The sequence below is a fragment of the Tyto alba genome, unplaced genomic scaffold (genome assembly GCF_018691265.1).
Source record: "Tyto alba isolate M040663 unplaced genomic scaffold, T.alba_DEE_v4.0 Super-Scaffold_45, whole genome shotgun sequence".
NCBI lineage: Eukaryota > Metazoa > Chordata > Aves > Strigiformes > Tytonidae > Tyto > Tyto alba.
The window spans coordinates 30,227,840-30,244,465 of record NW_024881321.1 but is presented as its reverse complement, the minus strand read 5'-3'; the positions used below and the strand labels follow the sequence as shown (position 1 = coordinate 30,244,465).

General features: G+C 39.0%; 1 protein-coding gene across 2 annotated transcripts in view; it reads right to left on the bottom strand.

Annotated features, from left to right (window-relative positions):
• Positions 1 to 16,626, bottom strand: part of PCCA (propionyl-CoA carboxylase subunit alpha) — a 304,978-nt gene that overhangs the window by 106,346 nt on the left and 182,006 nt on the right. For both annotated transcript variants that reach the window (XM_042805848.1, XM_042805846.1), the window contains one exon: positions 12,982 to 13,084. In XM_042805848.1, coding sequence (XP_042661782.1) covers positions 12,982 to 13,084 — 103 coding nt within the window. The remainder of the gene's footprint in view (positions 1 to 12,981; positions 13,085 to 16,626) is intronic.

The window sequence follows — 16,626 nt, the reverse complement described above, 5'->3', positions numbered from 1 at the left end:
GCAGTATAAACAACCCACAAGCAATAAAAACTGGACACTGAGGGCTGGACCCCTGACTGGATAAAGCAGACTGGAACAAAGATTGGAAGTATCAGTGAAGGAGGTACAGGAAAGATGGAGAGGAAAAGGAGGAGCAAGTAGTAAGGTGTGGGGGACTCACTGAGCCAGAAGACTAAAAATTGAGAAAGGAAATGGAAGTGGTAATAGAAACATATAAAACCCAATCCAGAGAATGGAAGAGATGGAAGCATGCACTGATTGTGCAAGGAAGAAGGGGCTAGAAGCACAGGATGAAGGAAAAGAGGGAACTATCTAAGGAGTGAGTGATCTATCTTAGAAAAAGGGCTAGCCATACAAATAATAAGGTAGAAGAAATGGGACAAGCAAAACCAATGCTGAGGCCCTGGGAAAAGAAAATGGAAATGAGGACCAATGCATGGATGAAAGCCTGGAGGCTTGTGGAGCAGGACACCCCTATATGGGAGAAGGTCCCCTAGAAGAGAACCAAGACTGATTGCTAAGTGATGTTTAAGTCCAAAGGGGAGACTCAGACTGGCCAGACAGTGACCATGGACCAGGTGAGAAGACCGAGAGGTGTAAAGTAGGACTAGCCAGAAGAATTAAACCCGAACAAGGAGACAAGCTGGGAAGAGGCAGAACTTGAAAAAATGATGCATTAGTAGCAGTGAGCAAAAAGGAGCAAACGTGCAGAAGAGGCACAATCTTTGAATGCTTGATCACCCCTTAGAAACGGAGTCTGGAATAAAAATCAAATACCTGACCTTTACTGTTCATTGCTATTACTGTGCTGGGCAAAAAATGGCAGACTTACCAGCAATCACACTCTCAGCTCACTGCAGAGGTCCATACGATGACCTTAACAGATCTAATCCAGCTAACAAATCCTGGGAGCATTACACTACAAAACGAATCGGAAGGGACTGGGGGGTAGGGGACAGAGGAAGAACTATTACATAAGAACACAGGGAGTTCTCTCACACGCACACACAGAGTTGTTAAACGCAAACACAACTTTGTGTGATTGTGAATATCATGAACTGATAAAATTTGAGCTATGAAGCACTACCTGGCTTCATCTTATTTGTATACACACTTCAAACAGATTCAGATGCTGTGGACACATTACTGAATGATATTCATTAATGAAACTAGTCTCCAAATTGTTCAGGTAGGCTTACTGCATGCTATTCAAGTCTTAGTCCATAGATAGAAGTACTGTTTCCTACATTTTACTCTTCATGTCTCCCTAAGCCCATAGTATTCCACTCTTTCACATTAGAGAAACATCCATTTATTTTCACTGCATTCCCACCATCTCACACCATTTACTAGAGGTGAGACATCAACAGACTGTACAGTTTGAAAAGGCCATACGAAATAGATGATGCACATGAAACCTGATACAGCAGAGTACTTTCCTTTGTACCTTTAAATATTCTGATAGTGGTGATCTCTCCAGCAGCTGTAAGTATTCAGCATTTCCATGATTCTAGTGTGCAGTCCGAGGCCCAGAGAATGAAGACCATACAGAACTGACTGTATTTAGAAAGTATGGTTTGGACTGCATTTAGAAAGATTTGGCTAGCACCTCTGAAAGACTTTGGCAGAGGCAGGGATAGAAGTCAGCACACAGCACCCTTTAACCACAAGAGTGACCCTTCTCTTCCTACCCTCCCCCCCAGTACACTGCCTCTCTTTACATTTCCATAACAAATGAAACAAAGGTCTATAGACAACAGTCCCCATCACTACATAAACCATGGAAAATGCCCAGAACTGGTCTACATAACACACTGTTCAGTCACATAGTTAATGCTATTGCAAAATGCACACCTGACATCTGGCATTCCTTAAACCTAAGTGATTTTGGAACTGCAACAACAACCTTTGAAATAAAGATTGGTGCATACAATATTACCTGAAATAGTTCTAGAATTATGGAGCTATAGGTCTATTAGTTTCCAGTTGATTTTAATTTATGGTATGTCCTTGAGATCTGTAGGCTTTCTCTGGAAAATTAAATAAACCACTGGCAGTAGATTATGACTACTTAAATCACGTTCCTTTTTTATTCTCTGTATGAGCCACAGATAGTGATGCAATTCATTTTTAATAATTTAAAATCATATCTCTCCTCCTGCATTCAGAACCTTGTTCTCTTTCTTAACCCTTTCAACAACAGTACCTTTAGCCTGATGTTAAACGGAAGAAGAGTTTAACAAAACGCAGTGCCTATTTGCAAGTCCCTCCTCTAAATCCCCATCACACACTCAACTTCTGAACCCACTGACTGGTCAGTATTAATCAAAGATACTATAATTCCTTTAGGTTTTATGAGAATGAGAAGCTGCATAGAGAAAAAAATGAGCGCCCGCCTTCAGTTCTGGGACAGACAAGGACAATTTGGTTGCCACCCAGCAGCTGAGCTGGCCAACCTATATGTGAATGACTGCACAGCAGATCCAGACCTGATGTCTTGGAGGGCAAATGAGGAACAGAAAGCCACCTGTAGGCAAGCAGCGTATTTAAGAAATGAGGGTGACATAGTGAGAGGCAAAAGGAGGAAATGACTGGGTGAGGCTAGGGGCAGGAATAAGTGTTGCAGTGAGAGTTTCCTAGCAGACACGCAAGTTTGCTGGAGTTACTGATGTGGACAAGTTAACAGCGACCCAAAAGACAATCCTGCAGACAGACCAGTTCCACTAATGCTGGAAAGCTCGCAGGCTGCCACATCAAACACTCCCCTCTTACCAACGTGTCCTAGCTGCCACCATCTGAGGCAGCTGGGCTGGACTGCCCTTCCTTTGACAAGGAAGAGAAGAGGTCAACAATAATCTCCAGAGGCAAAACCAGTTTCAGCTACACTGCTGCGAAGCAGAGAGGTAAATCCAGCACCATTGGCCTGTTTCTGCAAACTAGCTCCCTTTAGCCTAAAGGACACTGTGACCGCAAAGCAGTCAGTGGGGAACAGACACAGGCAGAGCATCCGTCACTGTCTTCCTCCCACTCATTTTCCTTAAAGCATCAACCCAACCATAGCAGTATTCAAGTATCATTCACTGAATATTTTCCACTGATCAATCAGACACTTACCACTACAGTTTCCATGATATTCTTTGTTGCAGAGGTGTCACGACATGGCACAGCACAGTGCAGTGACACATGGAGTTGTGCGTGCCAGCTCTAAACAAGCTGGTTCAACCGGGAGCAGTACAGCTGCGTTTGGGCAGTGCTGCCCAAACTAGGTTAGTCAGCACAGGTTCCTTTGTACCATACTAAGCTGTGCCATGTAAATGCATCCTAAATGGGGAACAGTACAGAGGACAACGTCTCTTTGGTGACTGCTGCATATAAATAATAAATCTGACTGCTATCCATTGATGAGCCTCATTATTTGTACCTCTAATCTTAATTTTCATCCTCTCACAATCCAGGTTCCCTGGTTTTATCCTGCTTGCATTCAAATCTTCCTTACAACGAGCTTAATAGCCACACATACAGCTGTCCCAGTAGTCTCGCATAGCAAGATCTATTCCACAGATCTCCAACTTCTACCAATAGCCAACATTGATACCGAATGAACTCTCACGAACAAAGCTATGTTTTCTTAATAATAACAGTTGTATAAACATAAGGTCTTCTCAGTTAAAGGGAAACCAACATCAAAAAGCCATAAAACATGGAACCCTAAACCCTCCTTTCTTTGAAGAAACATGTTTGAAGCGAGGTGTTTCCAGTTATGGGTGAATGAAATGAGAATTCAGCTGCAACAAACGGACATCCAGTCCATATGAAAGACTAATTAGATCCATCTGAGAAGCTGTGTCTAAAACTGCTTCACATATTTCAAAGGAAAGCTCTTCTAGTCTATCTTTTGAGAAGACTACATCAAAACATTTAGTCACAGCTGACGCACATCTATCCACTACAGCAGCATTATTTTTCATAAGCCATAAAAGCTACATTAAAGTAACGTTAATAGTCTGGCTTACTTAAAAATTAAATTAAAGGGGGAAAAAAGCAGCAAAGAAATTTAGAGCAGAGAAATCAACTCAAAGCAGAAACGACCTTATAGTTCCCCCTATGCCAAAGCATCAAGAGATCCCAAAGTAGAGTGTCATACTGAATATGAAATGTGCTGAGGTTTGCTCAGAGAACAGAATTAAAGATGAAACACCATGCAGGAGCTGCAGAGCTAACTATGGATTTTGTTAAGAGCCAAGCCAGGCTCTTAACATTACATTAGCATGCCTTTAAATGTAACTATTGCTACTGATGAACCAGCAGGAGGAGCTCACAACATTTTTTAATCTATTCATCCTACAAAATTTGGGGAGGAGGGTTGGCAAGTTGGAGGGGTTTTTGAAAGGAGGGAGGAGTTGGTCAGGCTTTTTCTTTCCAGTTTTGTTGGATGCAAAATCAACGGTAAAGAAAAGCACCCAAGTGATGCTCGTGTAAGCATTGATTTTAGAAACTAGAAAATAATCATATGAATGTTGTGGTGCCGGATCTGAAGTGTGCATGGCACACAAATTAATTGAAGACAACATTTATGCCCCAAGGAACTTTCAGTCTTACGCCAAAAGACCGCAGAAGGACTGGAAGAGTGGCAGGACACTTTAAATGTTGTTATGCCAGAAACAAGACTTTCTGAAGAAAGAAAATTGTATTTTATTGCTCTGTATCATTACAGATATTTAATTTATAATTCAGTTTATTGTTCACTGGAATTCCTGGAATCCTTGGATCGTGACCCATGGCAGAACATAAGTGTCCATTTTCATACCACAGCAATCCATCCTATGAAACCACCTGGGTAGGTAAAAACCTTCATTAGGTAATTAGAATTAATCATTGTAAAAACCTAGCTCCTTCTCTGCCTTCTAAGAACCATGCTTTAAAACAATGAAGAGAAGTCTATTCTAACACAAGGAAAATAAATACTGACTACGATTGCTTTTAAAATATTTTACTTTTCAGCATTTCAGACCTTTCGTTGCATTTTCTTTGTAAACATTTCTTGTAGGCTACATACCAGTGCCAGACCATATGTTACTGTGAGTTTTGCAGCAGAACTGCAAATCTCCAAAAACTACTATAAACAAGCTATTATGCTGCCCTAACATAGAGGGGAGAGCGTATTTAAAATTACACAATTAATTAATCACTTTTCATGTCATTTTTAGTTCTCAACCTTGTAGATATTTTCTCTATATGCTTATGGAGTACTGTGTGAATAAACTAATTTAAGGTACACAAACCCACACCAACAATCTCTCTTTACAAAGCAAACACGCACCCACTGTACCAGTCCCTTACACATACTTACTGCTAAACTGGCATTGTATTTAAAAAAACATGTAATTCAGATACATTTTGCTGCTCTTTTCTCTTAGTACGCAAGCACACCTAATACAAGTACATACAATATTATATGAGTATATTTAATATCTACCTAAACATTTTTACCTCTATCTCATCTAAGGTGTCCCAGCAACTAAATTCTCTGAGAGACTCAAGGCAGTAGAGTGGAAATGCAAACCAGAAACACCGAGTTTACAAGATAGTGAGGCCAAGACCACTTTAGTTCAAAAAACACAAAGTCAGCAGCCACAGAAACGTAGCAACTAAAGCACTTGCCCACTGTCAGAACACAAGGATCAGTGCTCTCCTCAGACTGAAGGACTCAAGGACAGTGCTTGCCTCCCGGGAGAAACTGTCCCCACCCCATCAGGATAGGATGGGGCAGCCTCCACCCTGCCAGTGTACAGAAAGGAATGCAGGATTTGTAAAGCCACAGTGTCAGCCAACAAGTAGGAGCACTACTACAGCCCAGCGATAACTGTGGTGCTTCGCAAGGGTGGAAATCGCGGGTTCAGCTCTCGCCACAGGGCTAGCGTACGCATACCGCGTTAAAATGCCATCACACGAACCACCAAAGTCTTACCTGCAGAAAACGCTCTGGATTTGAACCTGAATTAAAAGAGTGAAAGCAGGTACACAGCCTCTAGAATGACAACATCCTACAGGTATACAACCTATAGAACTTGCTAATGAAGAGTTTTGTTTGCACGTGTACTGCAATGAAGAATTTGTGCGCTACTCTGCAAGTGAAATATAAACCACTTGTAAAAAGGCAGGAAAAGTTTTCTGCTTATGGCTGTAAGGATTATCTAACTGACCTGCTCCCTCCACTTGTGCCTTTACAGACTTTCCCTTCATTCAGACCAATACAGACATTGGAATAACATTATATTTTATTCCACAAATGTAATATAACATTCTGATACATATTATTATATATTTAGACCTAGACTAAGCAGAAAAATCTTCATTTACTGCTCCTGGGGCTATATGTTAATTTGTATCTCTACTGGCTACCCCCTTACTGTTTTAATTCCTACAGGTATTCACATTTCATCTCTATTAATACAGCCCTCATATTTCTTTTATATGACCGATTAGTTATATATTATCATGTGCCTGAAGCACACCAGAAATGTAAAATACTAGTAATAATAATTCTGGTATTTTATTGATTCTCTTAACAAGATCTTAATCTTAGACTGATTAGGCTGGGCAATGTTACTCTTCTACATGAACTACTGGAAAGACAGAACTTAATATGCACTGAACTATGATCCTACTCCATTCACATCTGTGTTTAAGGAATTAAATGTGGACTACGTTTGCTTACAGCAACTTTCTGTATCATTGCTCTTATTTTACATTATACTCTTCCTTTTTACACTTGATACTTTGCATACTTCAGTTGCATCTAGTTTGATTGTGGGTGACAATTCTTCTTAAGCATTTTTTCCTCCCCCTGAAGAAAATTCACAAAACAATGAAAATATTTCCCAAAGTAATTTTATAATCAACCTACCCCTCAGTCATAAAATTTACAGCAAATTCATATAGCAACATTCTCCTAATTAAACGTTTATTACATTTTAATTTGAAGTCAAAGCTTAATCATAACTAGATATACATGAATTCATTAACTAAATTAAAGCATACAGATAACACTTATCTACTCCATGCTGATGATACAGGATGTATTCAAATAATGATGACAGTAATGACTTAGATTTGTATTTTTATGCTGTCATTTATGTACTATACAATAGGTTTTTCTTGCAAATATTGAAATGTACACAAGCCAATTTTCCACCTACACAGATATCTAATAAATTCCTTACTTCTCATGAAAAAGACAGAGCAAAAAAACATTCACTTTTCCTAAAAACTATTTTAAACATTCATTAATCTATTTCTCATTGGGCTGAACATGTTGCACAAATTTTTCAGAGATTTCATGTCTGTACTATATTTACCTGTTCTTAAATTTGAATTTAGGAAGTGATCTAATATTTTATGAAAATGGTAGCCCATTCTAGTAGCAATCTGAAAAAAGTAATTAAGCTTTCTCTACTCCTCTTATTCAGTGTTTGACCTATACACATCCCTCTGGAAATAGATCGAATTTCCATTCGCTCAAAGTAACTTCTGAACTATTTCACCTTACACTTAAAAAAAAAAAAAAACAAACAACTTTCATTCACCACAACTTCAATGATAAGAAGCTACTTTATAACTGAAAACATCTGGAAATTCTTCGTCAACTGAGAAGATGAGGCTAAGTGGTCTGGGAAGATATGCACCCACTACAGAGATGAAGAACCCTAACAGAAGGGGCTGTTTTCAAACATGAAAAGGAGAACAACAATTACTCACAGAGGAATCTTGCAAATCCGCAATAAAGAATTCTCAAGACAGAGGATTCCTATACTATAGCAAAGAATCAGAAAATGGATTATGCCAAAGAGGTTTTCAAGAAAGCAGTTTATTGCATAAAATACAGTTACAAATTCCTTGCTGTACTAAAATTAGGTCCTCAACCTATGTATAGAACAACGAGCTTCAAACAAGAAGAAACAGGACTGTATCTCCTAAAGTGAAATTACTTACTGCCGGTATTCATCATTTGAGCCTTTGGATTCATCCACTGCTTTTGTGAAAGCAGAGGTGTAGACAAAAATCAAGATGACCCATCCCTTTTCTATCACCTCCACCAGCACAAAGATGTTAATACAACTCTTCTTTAGTTGTCTAATTAGAGTGACATTCATAACAGAAAAATAAAACTGAAGAATACTGAAGTAAGTAAGGAGGGTGGATCACAGCAGTGACAAGATTGCTCTACAGTCACATAATAACTTCTCTTTCATTCTTTTGTTGAATTAAAATTATACAGTGGTGGATCCAATAAATTGAACTTTATTATTGGATACGTGATCCAATGTATTTATGTATTCCCTTGCTTAGGCCACTTACATTCTTTGCTATTATTTTTATTATATATTTTAAGTGTATTACCTACATGAAATTCATCCACATTGGAGAAGGTCGATTCACGGCTGACCGTGACTCCAAAGTCCTACGCACACCGATGGCCAAAGGGCTGCTCACAGTGCGGCTGGGGAGGGCAGCTCCCATCCAGCATACCATTAGCAAAGGGACTCCACGCTGGCTGTGAGCAGCCAGGAAAGGAAGTCTATGAATAGGCAACAGTGCCACCATCGCATGGATCCAGAGCATCCTTGGTGGTTGACATCTGGCTTTGAAGGCTCAATTCAGTAGAGCGCCGGGAAACCACACAGCTATCAGGTTTGCTCAATATATGCAGGTTCCCATTTGCTTTTGTCTTCCCCACCCACCGGTACTCTGAAGAACACTCAAGCTTTGTAAAGAACAAACAGACTCCAATCTTCATCAGCAAAACCGGATCAAGTCTTTGTATCAATGAAATTATAAAATAAACACATTTCACAGCCAGACTGGCAATCGAAAATGGCAAGATGAAAAAGATTTCTGTCTGAAATGGAAGTAAACAAAAGATTCCAAAGTTTGGTGGCGGGATGCTACTGGGCTGTTTGTTGCTGTTTTGCATTAGTCTCAAGTAAAGGAGGGTATTCTTCCTTCAAATTCTATTTTAGCAGTAATCTTGCTTGTAAGATCTTTAACTCCACTGATGAGAGGAAAAATTTTAAGCATAAGAAGAATAGTAATCAAAGCCCAGAATCTGACCATCTGTCCTCCAAAGAACTAAATGGATATCTGCAACAAGCAGTCAGCTTAAAGATTCTTCTAGCAATTAATATATAGGACAAAGAGCAAAGAAAACAGAATAGATGACATGTACATTAATTTAGTTGGTGAGTTCTTGGTATATAAGCAAGCAGATCTCAAAGTTGCTAAATTTTAATTCTCAAGTCAGGTCACTAGATTCTTTTAATAGTTTAGTGTTTGTTATGTTGATAGGGTATCACGAGAAACAACTGTGATACTGAAAATTCTAGCACACTGATTTTATACAAACGTAAGTACTAGCAAATATGTTGCTGGCTTCAGAATAGCAGTAGAAATACTTCTATTTTAAAAGAAAAAAATAACAAATTATCATACATGAAAATTTTTGACCTCTACTGGAAACAAAACTATTATTTTTATTTGCACTGCTTTAGGCAAACAATACTGCTCACTCTTGGCCACTTACAAGTCCTTCAGTTTGGGGAAGCAAGACCTCTAAAGTAGTCTAAAGCCAGCTTGCATCAAGAACCTCTGTTACAAATAAAGTGGTTAAAAACAGATGGTTACAAAACTCAAAATCCTGAAAAATAAAGAGCAGCAAAGAGCAGTTAACACTGCGCAGTTCATTAAGATTCTCATGATAAAGGAAGAAAACTACAGATGACCCATACACCGAAATGCTGATGAATGATCTACTCGCAAACAGCAGGAACCATGGAGGAGCCTGCTGCTCACACTCCCCGCACAGAGAGCAAAGCACTGCACACTGTGAGGTGGTGAGGTTTCAGCTGGCAAGAGTAGAAGAGTTAAGGAAAAAAGAAAGGAGTCACTGTTGGAAGAGTCCCAGTGGTAAATAAAGTAAATCAGGATGCGAACACTGCTGCTGCAATGCACAGTTTGCAGCAGGAGTAGATTTCTGAAGGGGAATGTGAAGGTGGCCCTCCCACTGAGCTATCTAACTGCACCACAGACTCAGCTATCTTTGTCACAAGCCACAAGGGGACATAACCCACAAAGTCAGGAGCCCATGTCACACCAACTTAATAGCAAAAATTAAATATAGAAGTTCAAAAAGTGAGGCTTGTGTTTCTGACAGCAAAGTTAACAAAGCAAGCTTTGGATTTCCCCATTTTTTTTTTTCTGATGGTATGCTATACCTCCTGGTCAGAATCAAGATTTCTTGTTTCTAGTCTTTGACTTTTCTACTTTGAAGTTTTAAGGCAGTTGTTTTGCCTTTGTAAAGCTTTGAATAATAATTTGGAAGATTTTAAAATAATAATTTAGAAGTAAATACTGTGCTGTATTTACTATTCTCTTGTCTGCAGCACAATCACAGCAAAACCCCAGCAAAAAGAAAATTATTGATAAAGAATAACGCCCTCTGCATTTTAACCAGTAACAATGAAAAATAAGTGTAACTCTAAACAACTCTGGTATTTAAAAACAGTTACCTGCTTTTCACAAACCCAAGCTCAGGAGTTAATTTTAATACACCATACCTTAAGTGTGATAGACCTCTGGTCACAGTGAAATCCACCTACTGTGATTTAATCCATCAGCTAAGAAATTTTCCACATAGAAACAAATAGGGAATTATGTCTCCCCAAGTATAAAGGCTCAGTTAAGGTAGAATCAGAATGCAAAAGCTCAGCTGCAAGTGGAATCTGGGACTGGTTCATGTACAAGCTCGTATATTTAGTTACCTTCACAATCGATACTGACAAAACCAGAAAAGGATGCTTAGGCCTCCTCTGTCTGTAAACTTTCAGTCTAATGTAAAGATGCATCTTTATTGAATTACGTGAGCCAGTATAAGCAAGAGCCTAGGTGACTAAATGAAACTGAAGTATACCTCTCAAAAAGTATGGGTGCACGTATGCACACAGATGCATGCCTGTGTAATTAGTTGTGCTCCACAAAACTTCTAGTTCAGGGAGGTCCAGCTGTGGGAATCAGATTTCTGAGCTCACAGCAGAAAGGGCCTATGAAACACCCACAGCCACCTTGTATCTTCCTCACAGCAGCAGGCAGCTTGAGGCTGACCGCTGTTAAGATAGTGACCTTGCAAAAAAAGGTAGAAAGGCTGGAGGCAATGACTACTCCAGGGAAGGGCTATTTCTGTCCCACAATCCAGTGCCAGTCCAACTCTAAATTGGGCTGAAATGTGGCAGAGACATTTTGCTGTTTGAGCAATGGGTTGTATGCATGTTCACAGCATGTCTGTTAGGGCCGTTATATAAATGTAATTCAGTAAAAAGTTGCATGCAGACATGGCCTTTGCTACTGAAGCACCATTCCAGAAGTAGGGTGAGCAACACTGTATGTATTAGGTACTAAGTAAACAGTTGTTCAAGACTTCCTAGCTTTCTAAAACAAATGTTACGACTAAAATGACCGCCTGACTTCACACTTAAAGTAGTATACTTGCAAGAGAAAAATTTTTAAAGGTGCTGACCTCAATGACTTAACATCTCCATATCCTTTTTACAGTGCACCTAGGATCCACATGGAACAGAAAGTATCCCTGCTCTCTCTTCATACTCTCACATTCACCAGGATTATATGTAAAAAAGTGTGACAGAGATAAAGGTAGTATTAAAAAGGATATTGGTTAGGCATCTGCTTGCCCCAGTTAGGCCAACAAAAAGATTTTTAAAAAGTTAGGTTTTCATTACCTCATAAGTAAAAATAGCCACTTAAAAAGATGACCAGTTTCAGCTAAAAATCACATCTTCTACACTGAAATTACAGTAGAGCAAAGCAAAACTGAATCACTAAAACAATGCTGTCTTCATTATATGAAATATTAATTCAAACATCCTTTTTCAAAGAAATCTCATGATTCTGAATGCAACATAGGTGTGAACATCATGACTATAAAAAAATGTCATGGAGCAGATGTTGAAGAAATTTCTTCAATAAAGACACACAAGAAGAGTTAACAGCTGTCAGAGGTTAACTAGAGGACTTCTGGGTTTCCTCACAGTCCTGCTTTTCAAGGATGCTAAGTGACTTCTTTAGACTCCTTTGAAAACTTCTGTCTAAGAGTCAACAGACACTATGGAAGTCAACTGTCTACTTAAAAAAAAAACAAAAAAAAACAAACAAAAAAAAAACCCTCAAGTTTGGCTGTGGAATCACCATTAAGAGACTTAAAAAGTAGTTCTCTAAATATACCTTCTTAATACTCCAATTCAACCAGCTTGCATCCTAGCTTTACTCTGCTGAACAGCTGAACTACTGAACACAGCATTACCATTCTTTTACCGTCATGATCTGTCTTTCTGCCTTTCATCCTGATAACATTAAGTGTTTAAGTAATTATCTTCAAATATTTGTAAGAACTAGTTTTTACACATGCATCTGAAGTGACCTAGGCACATCTTGAAACACTGGCATTTTACTATGACCACATACAGTTCTACCACTGAGGTGCTGAATAATTCCATTCCAGTATGATTACTCAATTCACCTTGTTTGGTTCTTTGATTCATTTTTTTAATACTAACCTAAACTAATGTAATTTCTGTTGACATTGCACTTATTTTCTTGCTCTCATATATCTAAAATGGAGTGTAAGACCTTACTTCTAAACAAGACACTAAACAGGGTCATTAATTAGAAAACTAATTTAATAAACAAGTAGATACAGAAATGTTCCACAAGCATGAGCAGAGAAAAATCTTTGTACACTAGCACTATTTAATTAACATAGAGAGTCTCACTTTGTAATTCACTATGCAATGCCTGAAGACAAAATAAACATCTATGTATAGTCACTGAACAGACAGAGAATTTTAGTAGGTGCCAAGGATAATATACATTGACTCAATACTTCAAATTTCTTCAAAAACGAGCAGAACTTACAGAAAATGATGAGCCATCCTTTGAAACTGTGACTGGGTAAACTCCATCTCCTAGATGCACAGAGAGCTCCCAGCTACTTCGCTTTGATTTAGCAATAGGGATTCTAAAAAAGAAACAGACAGGAGAATTTTTAACAGAGATTTCATGCTTCTCCCATTTTAACCAGAAGCACTTGCCTCATAGGATGGTCACGAAGGATATAAAATATCATTAATCTATAGACACAGTTGGAGAGTGTACTAAAAAAAAAAAAAAAAAAAAAACCTAAATACATTTTTCTGTCAAATGGCATATAAGGAGAAAATACACTTTATTTCCTTTCTAGATTTGCCTTGACACACTGGGTGCACTGATAAAGTTATAGGAGGCTCTTGAATACAGCCAGTGCTTGCTGCAGAATTAGCTCAAACACGATGAAAAGCAGATGAGAAAGTGGGTTGGCAGGAGAATAGTAACAGCGATAGCTGAAGCATTCTTTGTAAGGGCAAAATATAATCACTATTTCTTTCATCTCATTCTCAGTAAACCTTAATTAAAGGCCAATCACAGACAAAAGATTCAGCCAAACATGTAATACAAGTAATTTTATAATTAATATACATTTTAGAGTATCTCATCCACAGAGCCCTTCAAGCAAAGTGAAAAAATAATGATGCATCATCACAGCCCACATGCAGGATTACACCTATTCCTGCAGCATTCAGTGGCTGCACCGGTTACCGGATAATACAAGAAACATGAATCTTTTCAACTTTTGCTCAAAGAAGCACACCTGACAGCAAAGGAATAGGACCTGAATCTCCATTCTTGGAAGTTCAGAGTGAAACAGGTAATTTTCAGCTAATTTTATTTAAATGTATATGCAATTTCAGTTTCCTCATCCTAGCTTTCACTTCATTGTAACAACTGCTGTCCAAAGGTATGCTACAGCTTTTCTGATGAGTGGCTGCCATATATCAGCATTAGGAAGCACCACATAGCCTAAAGAGTAGGTACAAAGGTGGAGCTTAAACTCCATTAAAACAGACACACATTATTTTGGTATAGCTTTTCTTTCACACTGACTTTTACACATTTAGATTCTCTGTAAGAAATTTACGGAGATAATAAATTCATCACCTTTAGGTCTCTTTTTAAGGATAAATTCTGCTATAATGCTCATATATTTTACATTATAGGGTTTACTACACCATTTTCCTTCAGAGCCTTAAAACTTGGAGGCATCTTTCTGTGTTTTGCCACACGCATCCTCCTGAGGATCCAGGTGCCCAGTGAACCACAACTCCTCAAAGGGATTGCTCAGGTTCCCTGTAGAATCAACAGGGAGAAGCACCCGTGAGGCCTCCAGAGGCCACAGGAGGAGAAATTATCTTCCTAAACCAGGGATAACACACTGACTGGCTCAGGATTTTGACAACTGTTTTAATAAAGTTGGATTTTTAGACACCCGAAACCTAAGCGAGTACAAGTTCTGGTACCTAATTAGGCAACGAGTTTCCAAAAATTGTTCCTTGCAACATGCCTGAAAACGGGAAATGGAAACACTTCATATATTAGCTTGACAAATAGATGCATAGTTACCATTAGTTACTTCTGGATCCAAGCCAAGTAAGGCCTACAATCAGATTTCACCAAACATCTTAGTTCATCTCTAACTACCACTACCCACAAAGTTCATGAAAACAGATAGTGAAAATAACATGCTCCCATGAAGCCACGTGTTACCTTTCACATTTAATACACAGCGACAATTGTCAAAACAACAAATTATTGGGTGCAATGACATTTCTCAGCACCTCATCTTGGAATTCCTGCGTGTCACCAAAACATTTAGACTGGCTGATAGGAAACGCGACAGACACGGGAGTTCCTGAAGAAGAGGAACAGGAATTTCCTGCACAGGTAGCAGGCAGCAAGCTGAGAGATGTTGTCACTGAGCTTCCTGGTATCAGAGCTCCAGTAAGGAGGAACGTAGCAGGGTTTTGGCAGAGCCTCGATAAATTCTCCATGGTACTCCACTGCAATAACCAACAGGATTTAGTGTTTTATAGCGACTTCATATTTCTTGTGTAAGAGGTAAGACCTCATCTTAAACACTGCTTAGTAGATCCGCTTCACTGGTGGCATGAGACTCCTTATACCCTTGCTGGCACGGCCTTGCGTCGTATTGCATTTGACTGGAAGTGACCTCATGAATCTGGCTGCTGGCCATCAAAGGAAAGACAGTCTTGTTCTCCAGCAGGGATTATTTTTGTTCGGTCCTGTCTTGCTGAGCTTTGTCAAGTGTATCTCCAAACAGGATGCATGCCTCTTGAAAGGCATGACTATGATCACTGCTTTGCCTGGGTTTCAAACAGCCACACAGGCATATAATTCCTCTCTCTGCAACACTGGTGGTCAGGAGGGCAAGGTCCAGAGCTGCATCTAATACCAATAATGCGGCAAGTCGTACTTCCCTCCTGGAATTGCTACATCCATTTGCACAGGGACATTTTTCAGCTTTGCTAATCAAATGCCTGTGGCTTTGTAAGTGTAATCTACAGTTACATTGGCTAAGGCAGATATTTACATTAGCTCACAAGAATCCTACTTTCCCTTCATTAGATTAAATTCTTTTCAAATAAATTATCTTACACTAGACTTCATTTTCATAGGATTCAGAGGGGGTTGGGGTTTTTCATATTAGTAAGAATCAAAGTCCAAAAGTAAGGACCAAAGTCCAAGTTTCTTGGATATGGAAAGGAAGTTACTCAAGTCTGTGAACTACTGTAGAAATGCAGAAGTTTCTATCAGGTTAAGAAAAGGGCTTTTTGGTGGGATTTTTTGTTGTTGTTTGGGGAGGGATAATGTCTGAGAAGTCCCAGTGCATAGCAAATAATCTTTGTTTTTGGCCAAGGTTGCTTCCTTAGCTGAGAACTGTTCTAAGTCCTCTAAAGGGAAAACATCTGGACTTTTAAATATATTTTCCACTAGTTCGTAGAAAAGTCGCCAAATTTCTGGCTATTTTCAAAATTTTACAACTTTTAAAATTCTACATACTGGGCTGAGAGCTGACATATTCTATCTACAGGGAAAAAAAAAAAAAACAAACAAACAAACAAACAAAAAAAACACCTGAACAAAAAAATGTCATTTTTACCATCATAAAAGACACAAAAAACCTACGGCACTTCCTCTTCAACCCTAGATTCAAAATCTACACAATGTCTTTCACAGGGTTCAACATGCCCTCCCTTTCTTCTCCCAGTTTTGGTAAATGGCGTATCATTAAAAAAAATTACTTTCTTTACATACAAAGATCATTGAAGGAAGAAATGCAAGTTTAGCAGCAAAATGAGTGCCAGGTGAATGGGAAGCAGGGCCACATTGTCCCTTGCCACGAGTATTACACACAAAGAGAAGGAGAGCGCACAGGCAGCACCATGGCTGCAACAACAGGAGGTGGGTGGAGCAGGGTCTTACGAACTTCCTTCCGTACAGAAATGGGCAGTTCTGAACCTCTCTACTCCATATTGCCTTCTAAAGAGAAGTATCGTGAGCAGTGGGGGCACAGATGAAGAGTACGGTGATGGCCCCTGCTCTAAGTCACAGAGGTATTACTCTAAGGCACTGAAATTACAAAAACACGTAAACGGCGCGAGAAGA